The sequence below is a fragment of the Glycine max genome, chromosome 5 (assembly GCF_000004515.6).
Source record: "Glycine max cultivar Williams 82 chromosome 5, Glycine_max_v4.0, whole genome shotgun sequence".
Taxonomy (NCBI): domain Eukaryota; kingdom Viridiplantae; phylum Streptophyta; class Magnoliopsida; order Fabales; family Fabaceae; genus Glycine; species Glycine max.
Window position 1 is genome coordinate 39,547,724 of NC_038241.2, and position 14,837 is coordinate 39,562,560.

The following is a 14,837-nucleotide window of genomic DNA, read 5'->3' on the forward strand; positions in this document are numbered from 1 at the left end:
TGTTAGTTTATAACAATTAAAATAAATTTTAATGAATATATGATAACCGACATTAGTTCAATCATATATCATATGATAACGGAAGAGATTAATCTTTCAATCTTATAATAGTTTATTCAAGAACATTTTTATCTCTAATCATATACATAAAATGAAAAACATTTTCACCTCTAAAACAGTCATAACTATGTTCCACTCTATGCTTCGATGCTGACTAGAGAATCAGTATGTTGATTGCCATTGTCGATCTGCTACCGGTGCTTCCTTCTTCATCTTCAACAATTGACGAGGAGGGAGATGCATGGTAATTGGTAAACGAGTTGTGTGAATAATAGGTAGAAAAAAGAGATAAAGAAAGTCTTGACCGATCAAAATCATATTTGTTTATGAAATAAATCATATTGCCAAGAAAATATCATTTAAGATCTCAAATGGATATTTGTCATCATTTTCAGCAATGGATAATTTCATAGCAATACCATGATAAAAAAATAAAGAATTAAAAAAATTCCTGATACCAAAATGTGCCATGGCCTCTAAAAATTCAGAGTGAGATCCATACAATTAAATAGTTCACAACACAACATTTTCCATTAACGAACACACGTGGTGATGACAGCGTGGTTGAGGTGGATATTACAACTAAACAAAGACGTTCCAAAAAGCCGCTCGCTTCAACTCAGAAGGCTTGGGCTTCACCACCAACATGTGCACTCTTTGTTGGGCCGAACTTCAAAACTTGCCCTCATGCAATGCCCAAAGTACTTCCTCTCACTCTTGCTCGCATGCCCGCCATCTATTTGATAATTTGACTTACCAACACTAACAATGACAACAATGCATTGTAACTCTTAAGCTTTATTTATCGAGTATAGTGTGCTTAAGAAATATTACCACATCACCATCCGGTGAGAAAATTTTTATCATTTCTATTCTACTCAAAACTTGGATGGTTTAAAGTGACGAAAATCAAAATTGATGATAAAGATTTTTCAAGGTATAAAAAACAAACACTAGGGATTACTCTCTTTTTAAAAGGGTAAAATAACTTATTTAATTTCAGAGTCATGCAGAAGGAATACTCCTCACTTCTATCATTTACGGTGACTGACATCAATAGCACAGTCACCAAATTAAAGGCATTAGGAGCTCAACTAGATAGTCCTATAAAATATGAGATCCATGGAAAGGTAACAATTCATTTAATTAAACATTCAAAACTACTTGTTATCAAAGCTTTTGATACCAAATGGATAAGGTCCCTTTGTGATCAGGTTGCAGCTGTGCGGTGTATTGATGGGCATATCTTGGGCCTCTATAAACCAGCATAAAAAAGGAACTGCAGTAACAGGTTCTTTTGCAATTATAATGACTTTAGGCTGCTTTAGAATCATGGTGACTTTTGAGGGGCGATAGAGAAAACATGTGAAACATCTCCTTTTTTTGGATTCCCTTCAATAATTGATAGTGTCTGTTTGTCCAGATCGATAAGGGCAGTACAAAGGGTGTGAAGTAATGGACCTGAGAATAGGAGAAAGAAAAAGTGATAATCAAGAGTATATCTACAAGAAGGGATCCAGATGTGAGATGTCTTCAATTTACCAGTCATGTAGATAGGGTATTTTTTGTCATCCATATCTCCTAGAAGTGACAGGAAATCCCCTTTTGATTCTTTTGTCAAGACAGCTGCCCTTTTATGTCTGCTGATTGAATTCTCATCTTGTACCTTTGAATTAAATCCAAATGATGCTTTAGTCATAGATACACATGTTTCACAGATAGAATTTTTTATGATATCTTGGCATGCAATTTGCTCAATAGTTCAAATATTTGATTGGTGAAGTGAATTGAGACATTTCCAAGTAGTAAAACATGCCCATGTGATTTGGTATGGGGTGGTCTGAATCAAACAAATGGAAAACAGGATTTTGTATCTGTCACTTGCCTGATTAATCGGTAGGTGGAGGTACATGTTTGCATGGAAGAAAGGTGTATTCCCCACTTCATAAACTGAAATCCGCTTCCTAGATGCGGTTTCAACATTAACAATCCTGCGCGTGCTTGTTTCAAACAAGTTATAAGAATGCCCCACAGAAATTTCTGACGATTTGATCCTCTGATGAAATAAGCACAGAAAGTGAAAACACTAATGTTATGAAAGAGTTCATTAAGATGGGAAGCAAAAGCAGGCAAAATCTAACATTCATTGCATCATCCATGCTTGTAGCTTCAAGAAGGTCTCGCGAAATGAAGTTGCGCCCAATGCCACCAGCCACAATCTCATCTTCAGCGGGGGGTACAGAATCCAGAGTGAATGCCTGCGGATCATAAAGTCAGTTGTTTTCTAATTGCATAACATTTTTTCATACAATTGGGAGGGCATTGCTAGGCTCCATGACTATGTTTGAATTTGATAGAAAAAGATGGAATCAAATGAATTAAAATTGAAGAATAATAAAATATAATAGAGAATAAAACTTTGGTTTTGTTGTTTGGATATGTTACGAAGTAACAAAGTTTTCATTCCATCTTATTTCTCCCAAATTCGGAGAGAAAAGGAAGGTAAATAATAGAATAAACTATAAAGTAGAACGGGTTTCACTTGCTTCTATTATATTCCATCCTCGTTTTACTAATTCAAACAATGGAACATGATACCATTATATTTCATTCTCCTTTGTTTTATTCCCTTCCATCAATCCATTAGACAGAATGTATGAGAATTTACATTTTAATGCATTTAATTACATGGTAAATCCTTAAATTTATCACTTATTAGATTACATTCATTACACCTTTTAAATTGAGAAATTTACTTTGAGGAGAAAAATAAAGAACCTTGATTATTGATGAATTCATCGGTGATTATATACACTAATACACATATTATATTATAATTATAAGATCAGTAATAATGTAGACAAAAAAATCAGGACAAGTGATGTATAGATTCATGGAATTTTTACCAGTCCATGGCTATTGAACCCAAATGCACAGCTTGGAAGCTCCCCGGCATATGTATAACCTACAAAGAAGAGTCCATCCGGCAAGATTCCTTTGATTATGTAGCTGCACATGTAAATGTAATTCCACACATAAATATTCGAATTCTGAAGCGAGGAGGACAAGACATGATGAATAATCAATCTATCACCAAGCATGCTTACGTGTGGCCAACAAGGGCAACATTTGCATCTTCGTTGTGCGCCGCAATAGCCATAGATTCACTGACAACAAGAACATCGGAGCAATCATCCGAGGTATCGGAGTTGGCACTTTTTGCTCCTTCTTTTTGAATAAACGCCAGAATCTCCTTCCTTAAGTTGATAAGCAATATCTGCTAACACGCACACACAAGACAGGAGATCTAAGAGGGTTGCATGGTTAAAAAAAATAAAATAAAAGATGACGAGTTCAATCCTCTCTGCTAACAAAAACTACCCTTATAATAAACTAATGTTTGCTGATAAAAAAACACACATACATAAGACACTAAATATTAATGTTGCTGCTGCATTTTAGTTATGTATAATAATATGATTTTGCAATATTTACATCAAGAAATGGCACACCGCTTCCTGCTGCTGTCCCCAAAAGTTCATCCCAATACCTTGGGAATTTGGTTTGATTGTTATAAAAAAGTGGTTTGAGAAGTGACTGTGAATGAGGGGAGTGGGCAAAGGGTCGAAGCTGGTTTTGTAGAATGAGGTCTGAGGCCACTCTACTCCTTATGGTTTCGGAGAATCTTTGGCCAATTAAGAGACCCATTTGGTAACCATCTTTGCATGGTCCAACTTCGAACACCTCAAGCCTATCCACACTGCAGCTTCCCATTTTGTTGCGCCTGCGATGCCCCCTATCCTTATTGCTTGAAAAGGCTAATATGCATAACTTCATTCAAATTCTCTTACATTTTTTTTTTTTTATATTTTCAATACTGTTATTTACTGTGTAACAAAATTAAATTAAAAATAAATATATTTTTTTTAGAAAAGGTATAAAAAATAGGAAAAACCTTGTAAAGTTAATAAGCAGTAATTACAAACACTTGGTTTTATATAGCAAAAAAATACATCAAAATAATTTGATTTTTGAAATACGTGACTTAAAAAATAGGTTCCATAAATAGAGACACGAAATGGATAAACAATTTTGGCCCAAGGAATTTTGGGCTACCAACTTTGGGATGAGATAAAAGCAATGAAAAAGAAAATTAAACTAAGGAGATTTTTTATTTCCTCAAATTATAAAATAAATTAAATCTAAATACATTATTTTATTTACAAGAAATACAATGATTATAAAAACTAGTTCACTCAGAAAGAGTTATAAGTATCAACAAATGTGTAATTTTCATAAAAAAAACTTATTTGATCATTTTTAGTATCTAAATATTTTTTAATTTAAAATCACATTATTATTAACTTTTTATACGATAAAAAAATATAATTTAGTGATTTATAATAATTTATATTTTTTATAATTTATATTATTTTATTACTTAAAATATTATATAATATGAAAAATATTAATATAATAACTTCCTGTTCGACCATAGTTTAACCATGGTTGAATCAATAAATGGTGAAATAATGCCTTTTTCTATTCAATTATGAGTCTGATTTTAAAAATATTGATATATATAACCAAATAATTAAATATTTTTTTGTCATTTTAAATTTTTTTTAGTGAAGGATACACGTAGCAGATATTTATTTACTTTGAACTTTCATTCTGTAGTCTAACTCGTGCTCAAACATGGCCTGCGCTGCGAAAGTTTGTTATTTTCTTATGCTCCTCATTGTGGAGGAAGACTCAAACAAGAACAAAAGAACCTTCGCTACTCCATATATCTAACAATTGAAAATCCATATTGAACTGAGTGGTGCTTAATTAATTTTTCCTTCAAAACAATTATTGGTTGCATATGAATCGCTTGTCTTGATGGAAGCATCTTGATTGATATGCAAGAAGACCTAGCCAATGTCATTAATTAAAACTAAATTGAAAGTTACACTCAGATACCATATCAAGTCGTATTTTACTTCCATCTGTTTCCCACTACCAATAATATTATTATTGTCACATCATTTAGATAAGCTCCTTGTATGTAGCTAGCAATACATTACATCCATGTGCATTTTCTCTCCCTATAGCTTTTGTGTGTGAGTATTCTCTTCATAGTTATTTATAAGGAGTGGAAAAGCAATTAGAGCCCTTGCATTGACTAGCTACTATTTTAGGAGGGGCAGACAGATTCGCGAGCAGCCCACACTGAAGATTTATTTATTTCAATATCTTATATAGTTTAATACCGGGCAAGGCTTTAATGATTATAGCAAACTATCCATTTCACCATTTCCAAATGGGTTGGAAACATCTAGGTCCCAGAGAATAAAGGAACATTAAACTTTAGGGCAAATCAAACAGATTTGCATTGTAACACAAAGCAATCCTTTTGTCAAATCTCAAGTACTATATATAAAATATATGCCTATGCATTAATTAATCAGTTAAGCAGTGGTCCTTTAAGTGATTGGCACGTGGAATATTATGATATTTTATTTGTTAATTGTTTTCAATTACAAACAACTTTGGTTATTGTGTTGGTTAAAGATGGGGCAATGATCAATATAAACGAAGCACGTTAAAAGGGCTGTTAGATTCGGTTCAAGTGGAAAAGAAACTCTGGGAGGGAAGATTGTATGGTGATGTATACATTCTAATCCAACAACAGTGTCTTCTGGGTTTATGGAAGTGGAAAGGCCAGACACCTGCTGCTGGCAATAACTTCCCTTCCATGGTAGGGAATGCTATGTTTCAGCTATAAGAACTTGATACGCAGGTTATTTATTTTTAAATTCTTAGCTAAGAGTTGTTGGTTTGCATTGTTTGTGTAAGCTTTTTATACAGTGGATATATATAATACTACCCAAAACGAAATTATATAAATTGATAAGAGTCCAGAAGATTGAACGGGTGAGCTATATATATATATATATAATCCACTTTTTTGTTCTATACTATAACTTAGTTTGTTATTGAGAATTGCAGCATTAATCTGACGGAGTGTCGTAAAGAGATTAAATTGATTAATATAGATAAAAATTACACTATTAATACCATTAATTACTCTATCAATACGTTGTTTAAGAATAAAAGTATCACATACTTCCTGTAAATAAAATAAGAATTTATTTTCCTGAATCCTTCTATCTTAATTATTATGCACAATTCTATTTTGCACTCATTTGATTGTAAATTATTATTCTTAGTTAAAAACGACGTTTCAAACTAAAACATTCCTCCAACTGTGAACTATTTCAAAGCTTGACATATACAGTATACCAAAGAACATTAAAACCTTGGGGATTTACACTGGTGTACAATGAAACATATACCAGATACAAACAAAAAATCATAATTTTATATGGGGAATTTCAACATAATACACCGCGCTTTAAAATTAGAGCATCAGAATAAAATATTAGTCTAGAAATCCAACTCCACCAAAGTAAACATTGTTCGCACTACTCTTTTCCACAGTCTGAATCTTGTTTGGTGGAAGAAGAAAGAAACAGTCTAAAATTCTGAAATGAAGAAGCAAGCGAAAAAGGATATGTTGGTCATTTCACTTGCGCTGTGGGAGACATGACCGTCTAGGAACTTGATACAAAGAAAGAGCGCGACCCGAGATGAGGAGTAGACTTTGTACTGTACTAGAGTATGGGCTCGAGCTATTTCTTGTCTCTCTCCCATAAGTTAGTACTCGGAACTTGAAGAACACTTACAGCATTTATTACAAATAAGCAGTTTCATCTCGGTACACAAACCCTTGTTGAGGAAAAGAAGACCTCAACAAACTGCAAACCTTAACCTAACTCTTATTGGAAAACTGTGTGAAGCATGAGCTTGTTTTGTTGGCATCACTTACCAGCAACGCCACCACAAGCACATAAATCACTTTTAATGCAAATATTATTATTGTCAAAGACCTTACATGCCATGCCAGCAGTAATATATTTGTTGAAAAGCAACAAAGTTACACCGAAAGAAGAAGAAAACTGTAATTAATCACAACCTGGGAACCGGGGGGGAACATAATTTGGGACAGCATATTAAGTTCAAAAGTTCAATTATGTACTACCTTACTTTAAAGAGAGATTAGAAATGATATGCAGTTTGTCATGTGCAAATAAAAATAGTAGAAGAAGTAAGAGACAAAAGGAAAAGGGAGCTCCCTTCAGTCCAAGTACAGGAAACTTAAGATTCAATTTGTCTCCCGCATCATTCACTCATCTGCTGAGTATATTTATTCGCTTACACTCAACATTTGGATGAATGAGTCGGCAGCTAATTGAATCTTACTGTCACCCATGAGTGGACTGAAGAAAGCTCTCTTACCTTAGGGTCTTCAACGTACTTTGGTTAGGAGCAACACCAGGGCACAGATCTGCGAGATTTTCAACAAAAACAAAGTAGAAGATGCTCATCGTTAATTAAACACGGCCACAAAGGGTGGGGTAGTACTAGTAAATATTGAGAAGGAAATATTTTACAAAAGGATCATCTTGAAAACCAAAACCATGCCTTTGAACAATCATGAATCTCTATAAACTATCTAGAGCGAGCAACTCACAGCAGCCTCCACGAAATGAAGGGCTTTTTATAAGCGCTAGAAGGGAAGGAGGGTTCTGCGTTAAGTCCCTGACGGTTAAAATTTATAAAATAAAAAATATATGAATCGGGCAACAAAAAAAAGAACAGATTTTCCTTTCACTCGATATATGTAAATTTTGAATTGCATGTATACTGTAAAGTAATGAGTGAAAAATATTAATCACTTATTTGTATGTGTCATAATTAGGAAAGAAAACAAGCTATGTTTAAAATCTATCATTTTTGTTATAAATGGTGTCCTAAAGGATTTATATGTATTATCTCATGTGTTCTCAAACATGTTGAGGCCACATAACTGACAACGTCGAAAATTCAAAATCTAACAACAATGAAGGAAAACAAAAAGAAGAGATGAGAAGTTTTTCTTGGTGTCTAAAACAAAGTCAAGAAGGATAGTATATATAGCATAGGTTGGTACCTTTGTGACCGTTTGAAATTAGAGGGTGATAAAAACATAATTAAAATAATTAATACAGTCATTAAAACGTTTAATTGCTAAAGGACACAATAAATAAATGTCCGAATCTCATGATATTCATGATCTTTTTTAATTCAAAATAATTCTAAAAAGTAATTTAATTAATTAAAATATAAAATTTTACAAAAGGAAGTAAGAAAATTTATATTATGACAAGTCCATGTAGTCGAAGCTCATATCACTAATAAAGTAGAACGTTATTCATATTCGCCTTTGCTACAACAGTAGTGTTACCGGTCAGCTCTTGCCTCAGGAGTAAAGTAACAACTTAGAATCATAAATTTAATAAAAGAATAGAAGAACTGGAGGACAATGGAAAATTCTGGATAGAGTATATTTGTATATGAACCGAGGATCAGTGCCTACGTTGTTGTGGATTCTTAATTCTTTATGTGATAAAACATGTAGATATTTTGATGTTTTTGGTGTTATTCTATATTAGAGTTATATTTTAGTAATTAATTTGTGTAATAATTGCATATATTAAATATCATATATAATTATGGAAGTAAAATTTTAATTTTAATTGAAAAAATATATTAAAAACTCTTATAAAATTATACTACTTCTTAAAAAAATTATTTTACAATTATATTAAAAACTGTATTTTAGAAAATTAAGAAGGAGAAAACCTATCCTTCTTAATTTTGTAAAATAAAGTACAGTATTTGTTTTGTATATACGTGCATATTCATTAATTCAAGAAAACATGTAATAAGTTAATGGAGTGAATCCAGGGATATTTGCTTGTTTCAGACTCGCCCTGACCTTGCTTGTAACTCCTTCAAGGAGAATGCCTCTTTTATTGATTTTTCAATAAAGTCCTAGTTCGGGTTTGGGGGTGTTTGTCCAACCCTCCAGCAAAAAAAAAAAAAAAAAGAAAAGTTATTGGAGTGAAATCAAATCACTCAATTTTTTTTTATATTTTTAAAAAATTAATACATTAACAAAGAGTTGGTTTAGTAGTTGAGAGCTCAGTAGTTGAGATTTAAATAGTATGCACCAAGTTTTAATTTTCATGTTGTCATTATTAAAAAATAATAATTAAGAGAACAAATATTATTATTTATTATTACATTCTGAATGAGAGTTTATTTTGGGGAATGCATCATGAGATTTGACAAATTATATTTTATTCTCTCATCTTTTTTTTAAAAAAAAATACAATAAAAAAATCAAAAACTATCAATACACAAGTTAAGAACCCATTAAACGATCCAAAAAACAAAATCAACTACTACCAATAAGCAAAATTTGGAAAAATAAATCCTAAGCACTAATTATAAAGAATAAATGCTCCGCTTCTCTATGTTTTCGCATTTATCCGTCCATAACATACGAGACATGCGTATCAGTACTAGATGGATCATATGTATTAAATTCTTAAAAAGAAAAAAATTGTAAAAGAAAAAAAGAAGAGTTTTACTGTTAATAATATTTCTACGGAAAAATATTTGTATGTTACTAACGCCTAAAAAGAAATTAAGAAAAAAAAATAAAAATATAGATTTTCTTCTATTTCTACGAAACATGAACAAAATTATGTTTAACAAAAAAAAATATCTAAAAAAAGAAAAAGAAAAAGAAAAAAAGACACATGGTTTCTGTATTACCATCACATCAAATTGTGGATGGGTCGCTACAGAAATGGGTCTTATCGAAAAAAGCTGAGTAGCAAATGAGGGGTGTCTCATACACTTCATTACCATTTCATTTCAATTTGTCCAATCACTCACTCCCTTCCCTTCTGACCTGTCCATCCATCCATCTCAAACCTACTCTCTTATATCAGATTCAACTGTCTATCCATCTCTTTACTTTTATTCAAACACCTACAAAAGTTGCAATTGCTATATTTCGTGTCTAGCACTAACCTACGGACCCCCAATTTGTGACCTTACTCTTCCTTCCCAAAACTCAAAAAAGAAGTTAACAATCTGAGTTTAGGTTTGCATACAGTTATTTTTTTTTTATAGTAATTTTCAGAAGTAAATATTATATGTACTCAACATATACAGTAAGTCGTTGGTTGACATGAATAGAACTGAATTCAATTTCGTTAATCAAAATCTTATATTTGAATTAATTATTTTATTTACTTTTTAAATTATTATTTATTTTACTTTGGTTAAAGTGTAAAGATGATATTACATCGTAGAAAAGTATAAAACTCTTCATATTCAAACGAAAAAGAACTGTTTTGAGGTTTTTTTTTTTTTAAATCATGCCATTTTCATGGGAAAAGGAAAAACTCAAAACTTGAAAAAAAAAATAGGCAGTTCCGAAAGACTGTAAAAAAAATTATCAAGCAAAATTTTATGAGACGTTGAATTGGTGATGCAAATAAAAAGGGCCATAGCACGTGATCAGGTGTAGAAATTATGGTGGGAAAGCACGTTGCGACTGAGTAGGAATATATTATTAGAGATAGAAAGGCAGGCAAGGCAAATTGTTGATGAAGTACTAGCTAGTGAGCTACTGAGCTACGAGGTCACTTCATGGCCATATGTCGCAGTATATAATTCAAAAGGCAGAAAACAAAATGATTTAAGTATGATTTTTATTTATGTAAAGTTAATATTTATTTTTTTGGTTGGTGTAAGTTTATCTCTTCAATTTTTATTTTGGTAAGTTGATGTTTTTTAAAATTTTAATATCTATAAAATATTTTTGTTTATTTTAGGTTTATGTTAATTTTTATTTTTTTTATTTTAATTTCTTTAATATTCTAATTTTTTTATTTATAATCCGTATAAGTTCCCGCTTACATAAATAAAAATTAAAATGAACCTAAATTTATAGAATTAAAAAAAAATCTTAAAAGAATCAAAGTAAAAAAAACACTAATGACTAAAATTAAAAAACCAAACTTACAAAAATGAAAAAATGAAAAAACACCAACTCCCAAAAAATATTTAACATAAATAAAAACTTTGATATTGAATACGTTTACATTTAATATTTAATATTTAATACAAATTTAGGCTTTTATGGTTTTGTTATTAAATTCTCAAATAAATATTTAATGTTAAAAATATTTCCAACTCAGTTTATAATTTAAAAATTTAATGACACAAATATATAAAAAAAAAAGATTATGTACTTATCTTTCCATTAATGGATGTATTTATCTTTTAAATATTGAAAAGCTAAATTATGCCCATTTGTTTAGAATGAACTATGGTAGTAATATAGATTAATTATTTACCAAATTCAAGCAATCAATTATTTATTTAAATATCGGTTTAACAACTGTTTGCATGTTTTTTTTTTAAATAAAATAGTAATAATGATGTACTTATAACAACAACAACAAAAAATCCCGCAAGGTAATACACGGAAATTTCACAAATACAAAAAAGGAGGGCTGAAATTTTAATAAAACCCTTTTTATTTACTCATTCAAAGAAATGTGTTACTTATCCGAAAGAAGTGTTTCTAGACACATGAAATTTCTAGACACTTATTTCATGAAAAATAATATTTATTTTTAGAGTTGAATAAATATATATCATCAGTATAAATTTTTTATGCTATTAATTAATCAAAAGTTATCTTTTTACGAATTTAAAAATAATTATTGTAAAAATTAACAAAATTTTCATACACAGTAGATTTATATGTATTATTTTCTCACGAAACCACTTATTACACATTTATTTTATAGTTATTGGCTCATATTTTATGATCGTTCATACTAAATTAAATTAATTCGTTATTTATAAAAATTAGATTTTTATTTTTCTTAATTTATTTTATAAGTGTTTTAATTTTTTCAGTTAATATTAGACATAATAAAATATATTTACAAATCACCAATAAAATATTTTTTTGGCAATTAAATCGATTTTTATAATTTTATAAAACTAAACATTTAAAAATATACTTCCCAAAATTTAATTTAATTTTTATTACAATAAATTATACTTAACTAAAACTATTTTAAAACATAATTAATAACTTAATTGTAATTTATTTTAAAAATATATCAATAAATTCAAAATATAAAAAATGGTGTGGCATGTTACCTGTGTATAACTATATATACTCAAATTTGATAGAACCGCATAATATAAAAATAATATAACCAAAATATAAAAAATCAGATAAAACCTGACAGAAATATGGATAAGTATTAAATTTTAAATCTATCTCTTTCATACCTCAAATTGGAATCCACTCCTTTGTTTGCCATACCTAAATGTAATCCAATAAAATGTATTTTTTTATTCAGTAACGAAGCATCTTATGAAACAAATGACTTGACGCCAGTGTTACCAGTAAAGGCAACAAAGAATATTAAAATAGCTTATAAGAAAAGGAAAGAAAACGGAAACTCCGATACAAATAGAGCAAAGTTTTGTGCTAAGAACCTAACTCACTAGAAACTTCTTTTTTCCGTATTTGATGTAACAAAAATGGACCCGTGAATATAAGGCAAATTTCTCATATGGGGTAGTTTTAGAAACTATTTATTTAGATGTGGCTGTTTTCAAATATTTTTCAGCATGAGATAGTTTTGAACGTGTTTTGGATGCACGCAGCATCCAAATCGCCAAAATCACTGGCAAGTTTGGTGTCGATGAGCAAATCGTCAGTGTCAGTGACGATATGTGCATGGTGCGTGAAGGAACCACCAGTTCGAGTGGCGATATCAATATCCATGGGAATCGCCAGTCAAACATAAATTAAGTAAAATACATAAAAAACATAAATTAAAACAAATCCAAAATACTATAAAAATTAAATTAACAAAATTATAAATTAAATTACATAAAAACATAAAATACTAACTAAAATACTATATAAATAATAAAATTATAAATTAAATTACATAAAAAACATAAAATACTAACTAAATTTCTTTATGTATCTATTTTAGTTTATTTGTGTAATATATGTAATTTATTTTAAAATATTTTAATTGGAAAAAAATTGGTAATTTATTTAAATTTATGTATGTATTTAAATTTTTAATTTTGTTATTTGTATAGAATTTTAGTTAGTATTTTATGTTTTTTATGTAATATAATTTATAATTTTGTTAGAATGTTAATATTATTTAGTTTACTTATTTTTAATTTTTATTCTAATATATGATACATTGTTAGTTATATATATTGTTTAAATTTTTGTTTCCATAGTATTTTTTGGATTTATTTTAATTTATTTGTGTAATATATGTAAGTTAATTTAAATTTTATTAATCGGGAAAAATTGGTAATTTATTTAAATTGATGTATTTATTTAAATTTATGTATGTATTTAAATTTTTAAATTTGTTATTTGTATAGTATTTTAGTTAGTATTTTATGTTTTTATGTTTTTTATGTAATTTAATTTATAATTTTGTTAATTTAATTTTTATAGTATTTTGGATTTATTTTAATTTATGTTTTTTATGTATTTTACTTAATTTACACGCCTGCAAAAAGGCAACTTGGAACTCGCCAGTTTGATTGGCGGTTCCTTCACGCACCATGCACGTATTGCCATTGACACTGGCGATCTGCTCACCGACACCAAACTCGCCAGTGGTTCTGGCGGTTTGGGTGCTGCGTGCATGCAAAACACGTCCAAAACTGCCCCATGCTGGAAAATGTTTGGAAACAATTCCATATGGGAAAATAGTTTCTAAAACTACCCCAGATGGAGAAATTTGCCTGAATATAACATGGCCAACTAATTAGGACGAAGATTAGGATCGGAAAGACAAACTATTTGTCTATCCAATGTGAGTTTGAAAAAATGTAGTTTGAATATTGTGGGTTGTCAGATTAATTGTTAAAAATAGGAGACCGTTCAGATTGTTTTGCTTTCTTATTTTTTCTATTATTTTTTTTCTTCTTGATTGTCTTTTATTCTTCTTCATACTTACTTCGTGATATTGTTGCCAGAGTACCTATCATGCCACATTAATTTTCATGCCATCACGTTTTACGCAACGTCAACTCTGATGCACACTACAGACACAAAATTAGAATCGAACCAAACACTATGCCAACCTTGAAATCAAAGATACATTATTGGTGTTTATTCTTCTTCTCCATTTGCAAGGATAATATGAAAGAAAAACCCATATTGAAAATAAATGCCAATAATCACATATCGATGCTTCCTCTTTGCTTGTCATCAAAGCTCTAATAGCCTCTTTGACGTGCAATAGTTATTGTTGTTTGTTAGGAGTTTTGTTGCCTCACAAATCTGACTACAGCGACTCTTGGACACACAACGGTTGTTGTTGTTTGTCTTCGCTACAACAATGACTCTTTGAAATTGCAAATAGTATTTGACAAAGAAGGGAGTAAGGAAGAAAGAGAAGAGGAAAACAATGATGGTACCTCGCATGCAACAATGGAGGTTTTCGGCGAGAAAATGAATGTCACATAGGGTTGTGTTTAGGGTTGTGGGGTCACTAGTTTGGAGTTGTAGGTGGTGGGTGAGTGGAGAGCCAAAGAAAGAGGGAGGGTAGAAGGGTGTGCAGGGATAAAATGAAAAAACAAGAAAAAAAAATCAAACTCACACATGATAGGCAACAGAGTTTGCCTTTCCCACCCTAGTCTTCGTCAATAATTAGGCGTATATAGACCCATGATGATCACATCATAAATGAATTGTAAGGCCAACCAACTAATGAGATATTAAAAGTGATATTTTCTCTTAAATTAAATAAGAAAAA

General features: G+C 30.2%; 1 protein-coding gene and 1 non-coding gene across 2 annotated transcripts; both read right to left on the reverse strand.

Moving 5' to 3' along the window:
* Positions 1-1,020: 1,020 nt before the first annotated feature.
* Positions 1,021-3,857, reverse strand: LOC100820390 (uncharacterized). The gene is made up of 7 exons (NM_001255623.2): positions 3,556-3,857; positions 3,168-3,337; positions 2,967-3,069; positions 2,202-2,318; positions 1,946-2,116; positions 1,603-1,726; positions 1,021-1,521 (listed from the first exon to the last, which is right to left on the reverse strand). Exons 1-7 carry the CDS (start codon positions 3,832-3,834, stop codon positions 1,391-1,393), a joined length of 1,095 nt encoding a protein of 364 aa, NP_001242552.2. The 5' UTR covers positions 3,835-3,857; the 3' UTR covers positions 1,021-1,390.
* A 3,356-nt stretch (positions 3,858-7,213) lies between these two features.
* MIR319A (microRNA MIR319a) lies at positions 7,214-7,420 on the reverse strand. The gene has a single exon (NR_048592.1). It is a non-coding gene; the product is annotated as a microRNA MIR319a (primary transcript).
* Positions 7,421-14,837: the final 7,417 nt, after the last annotated feature.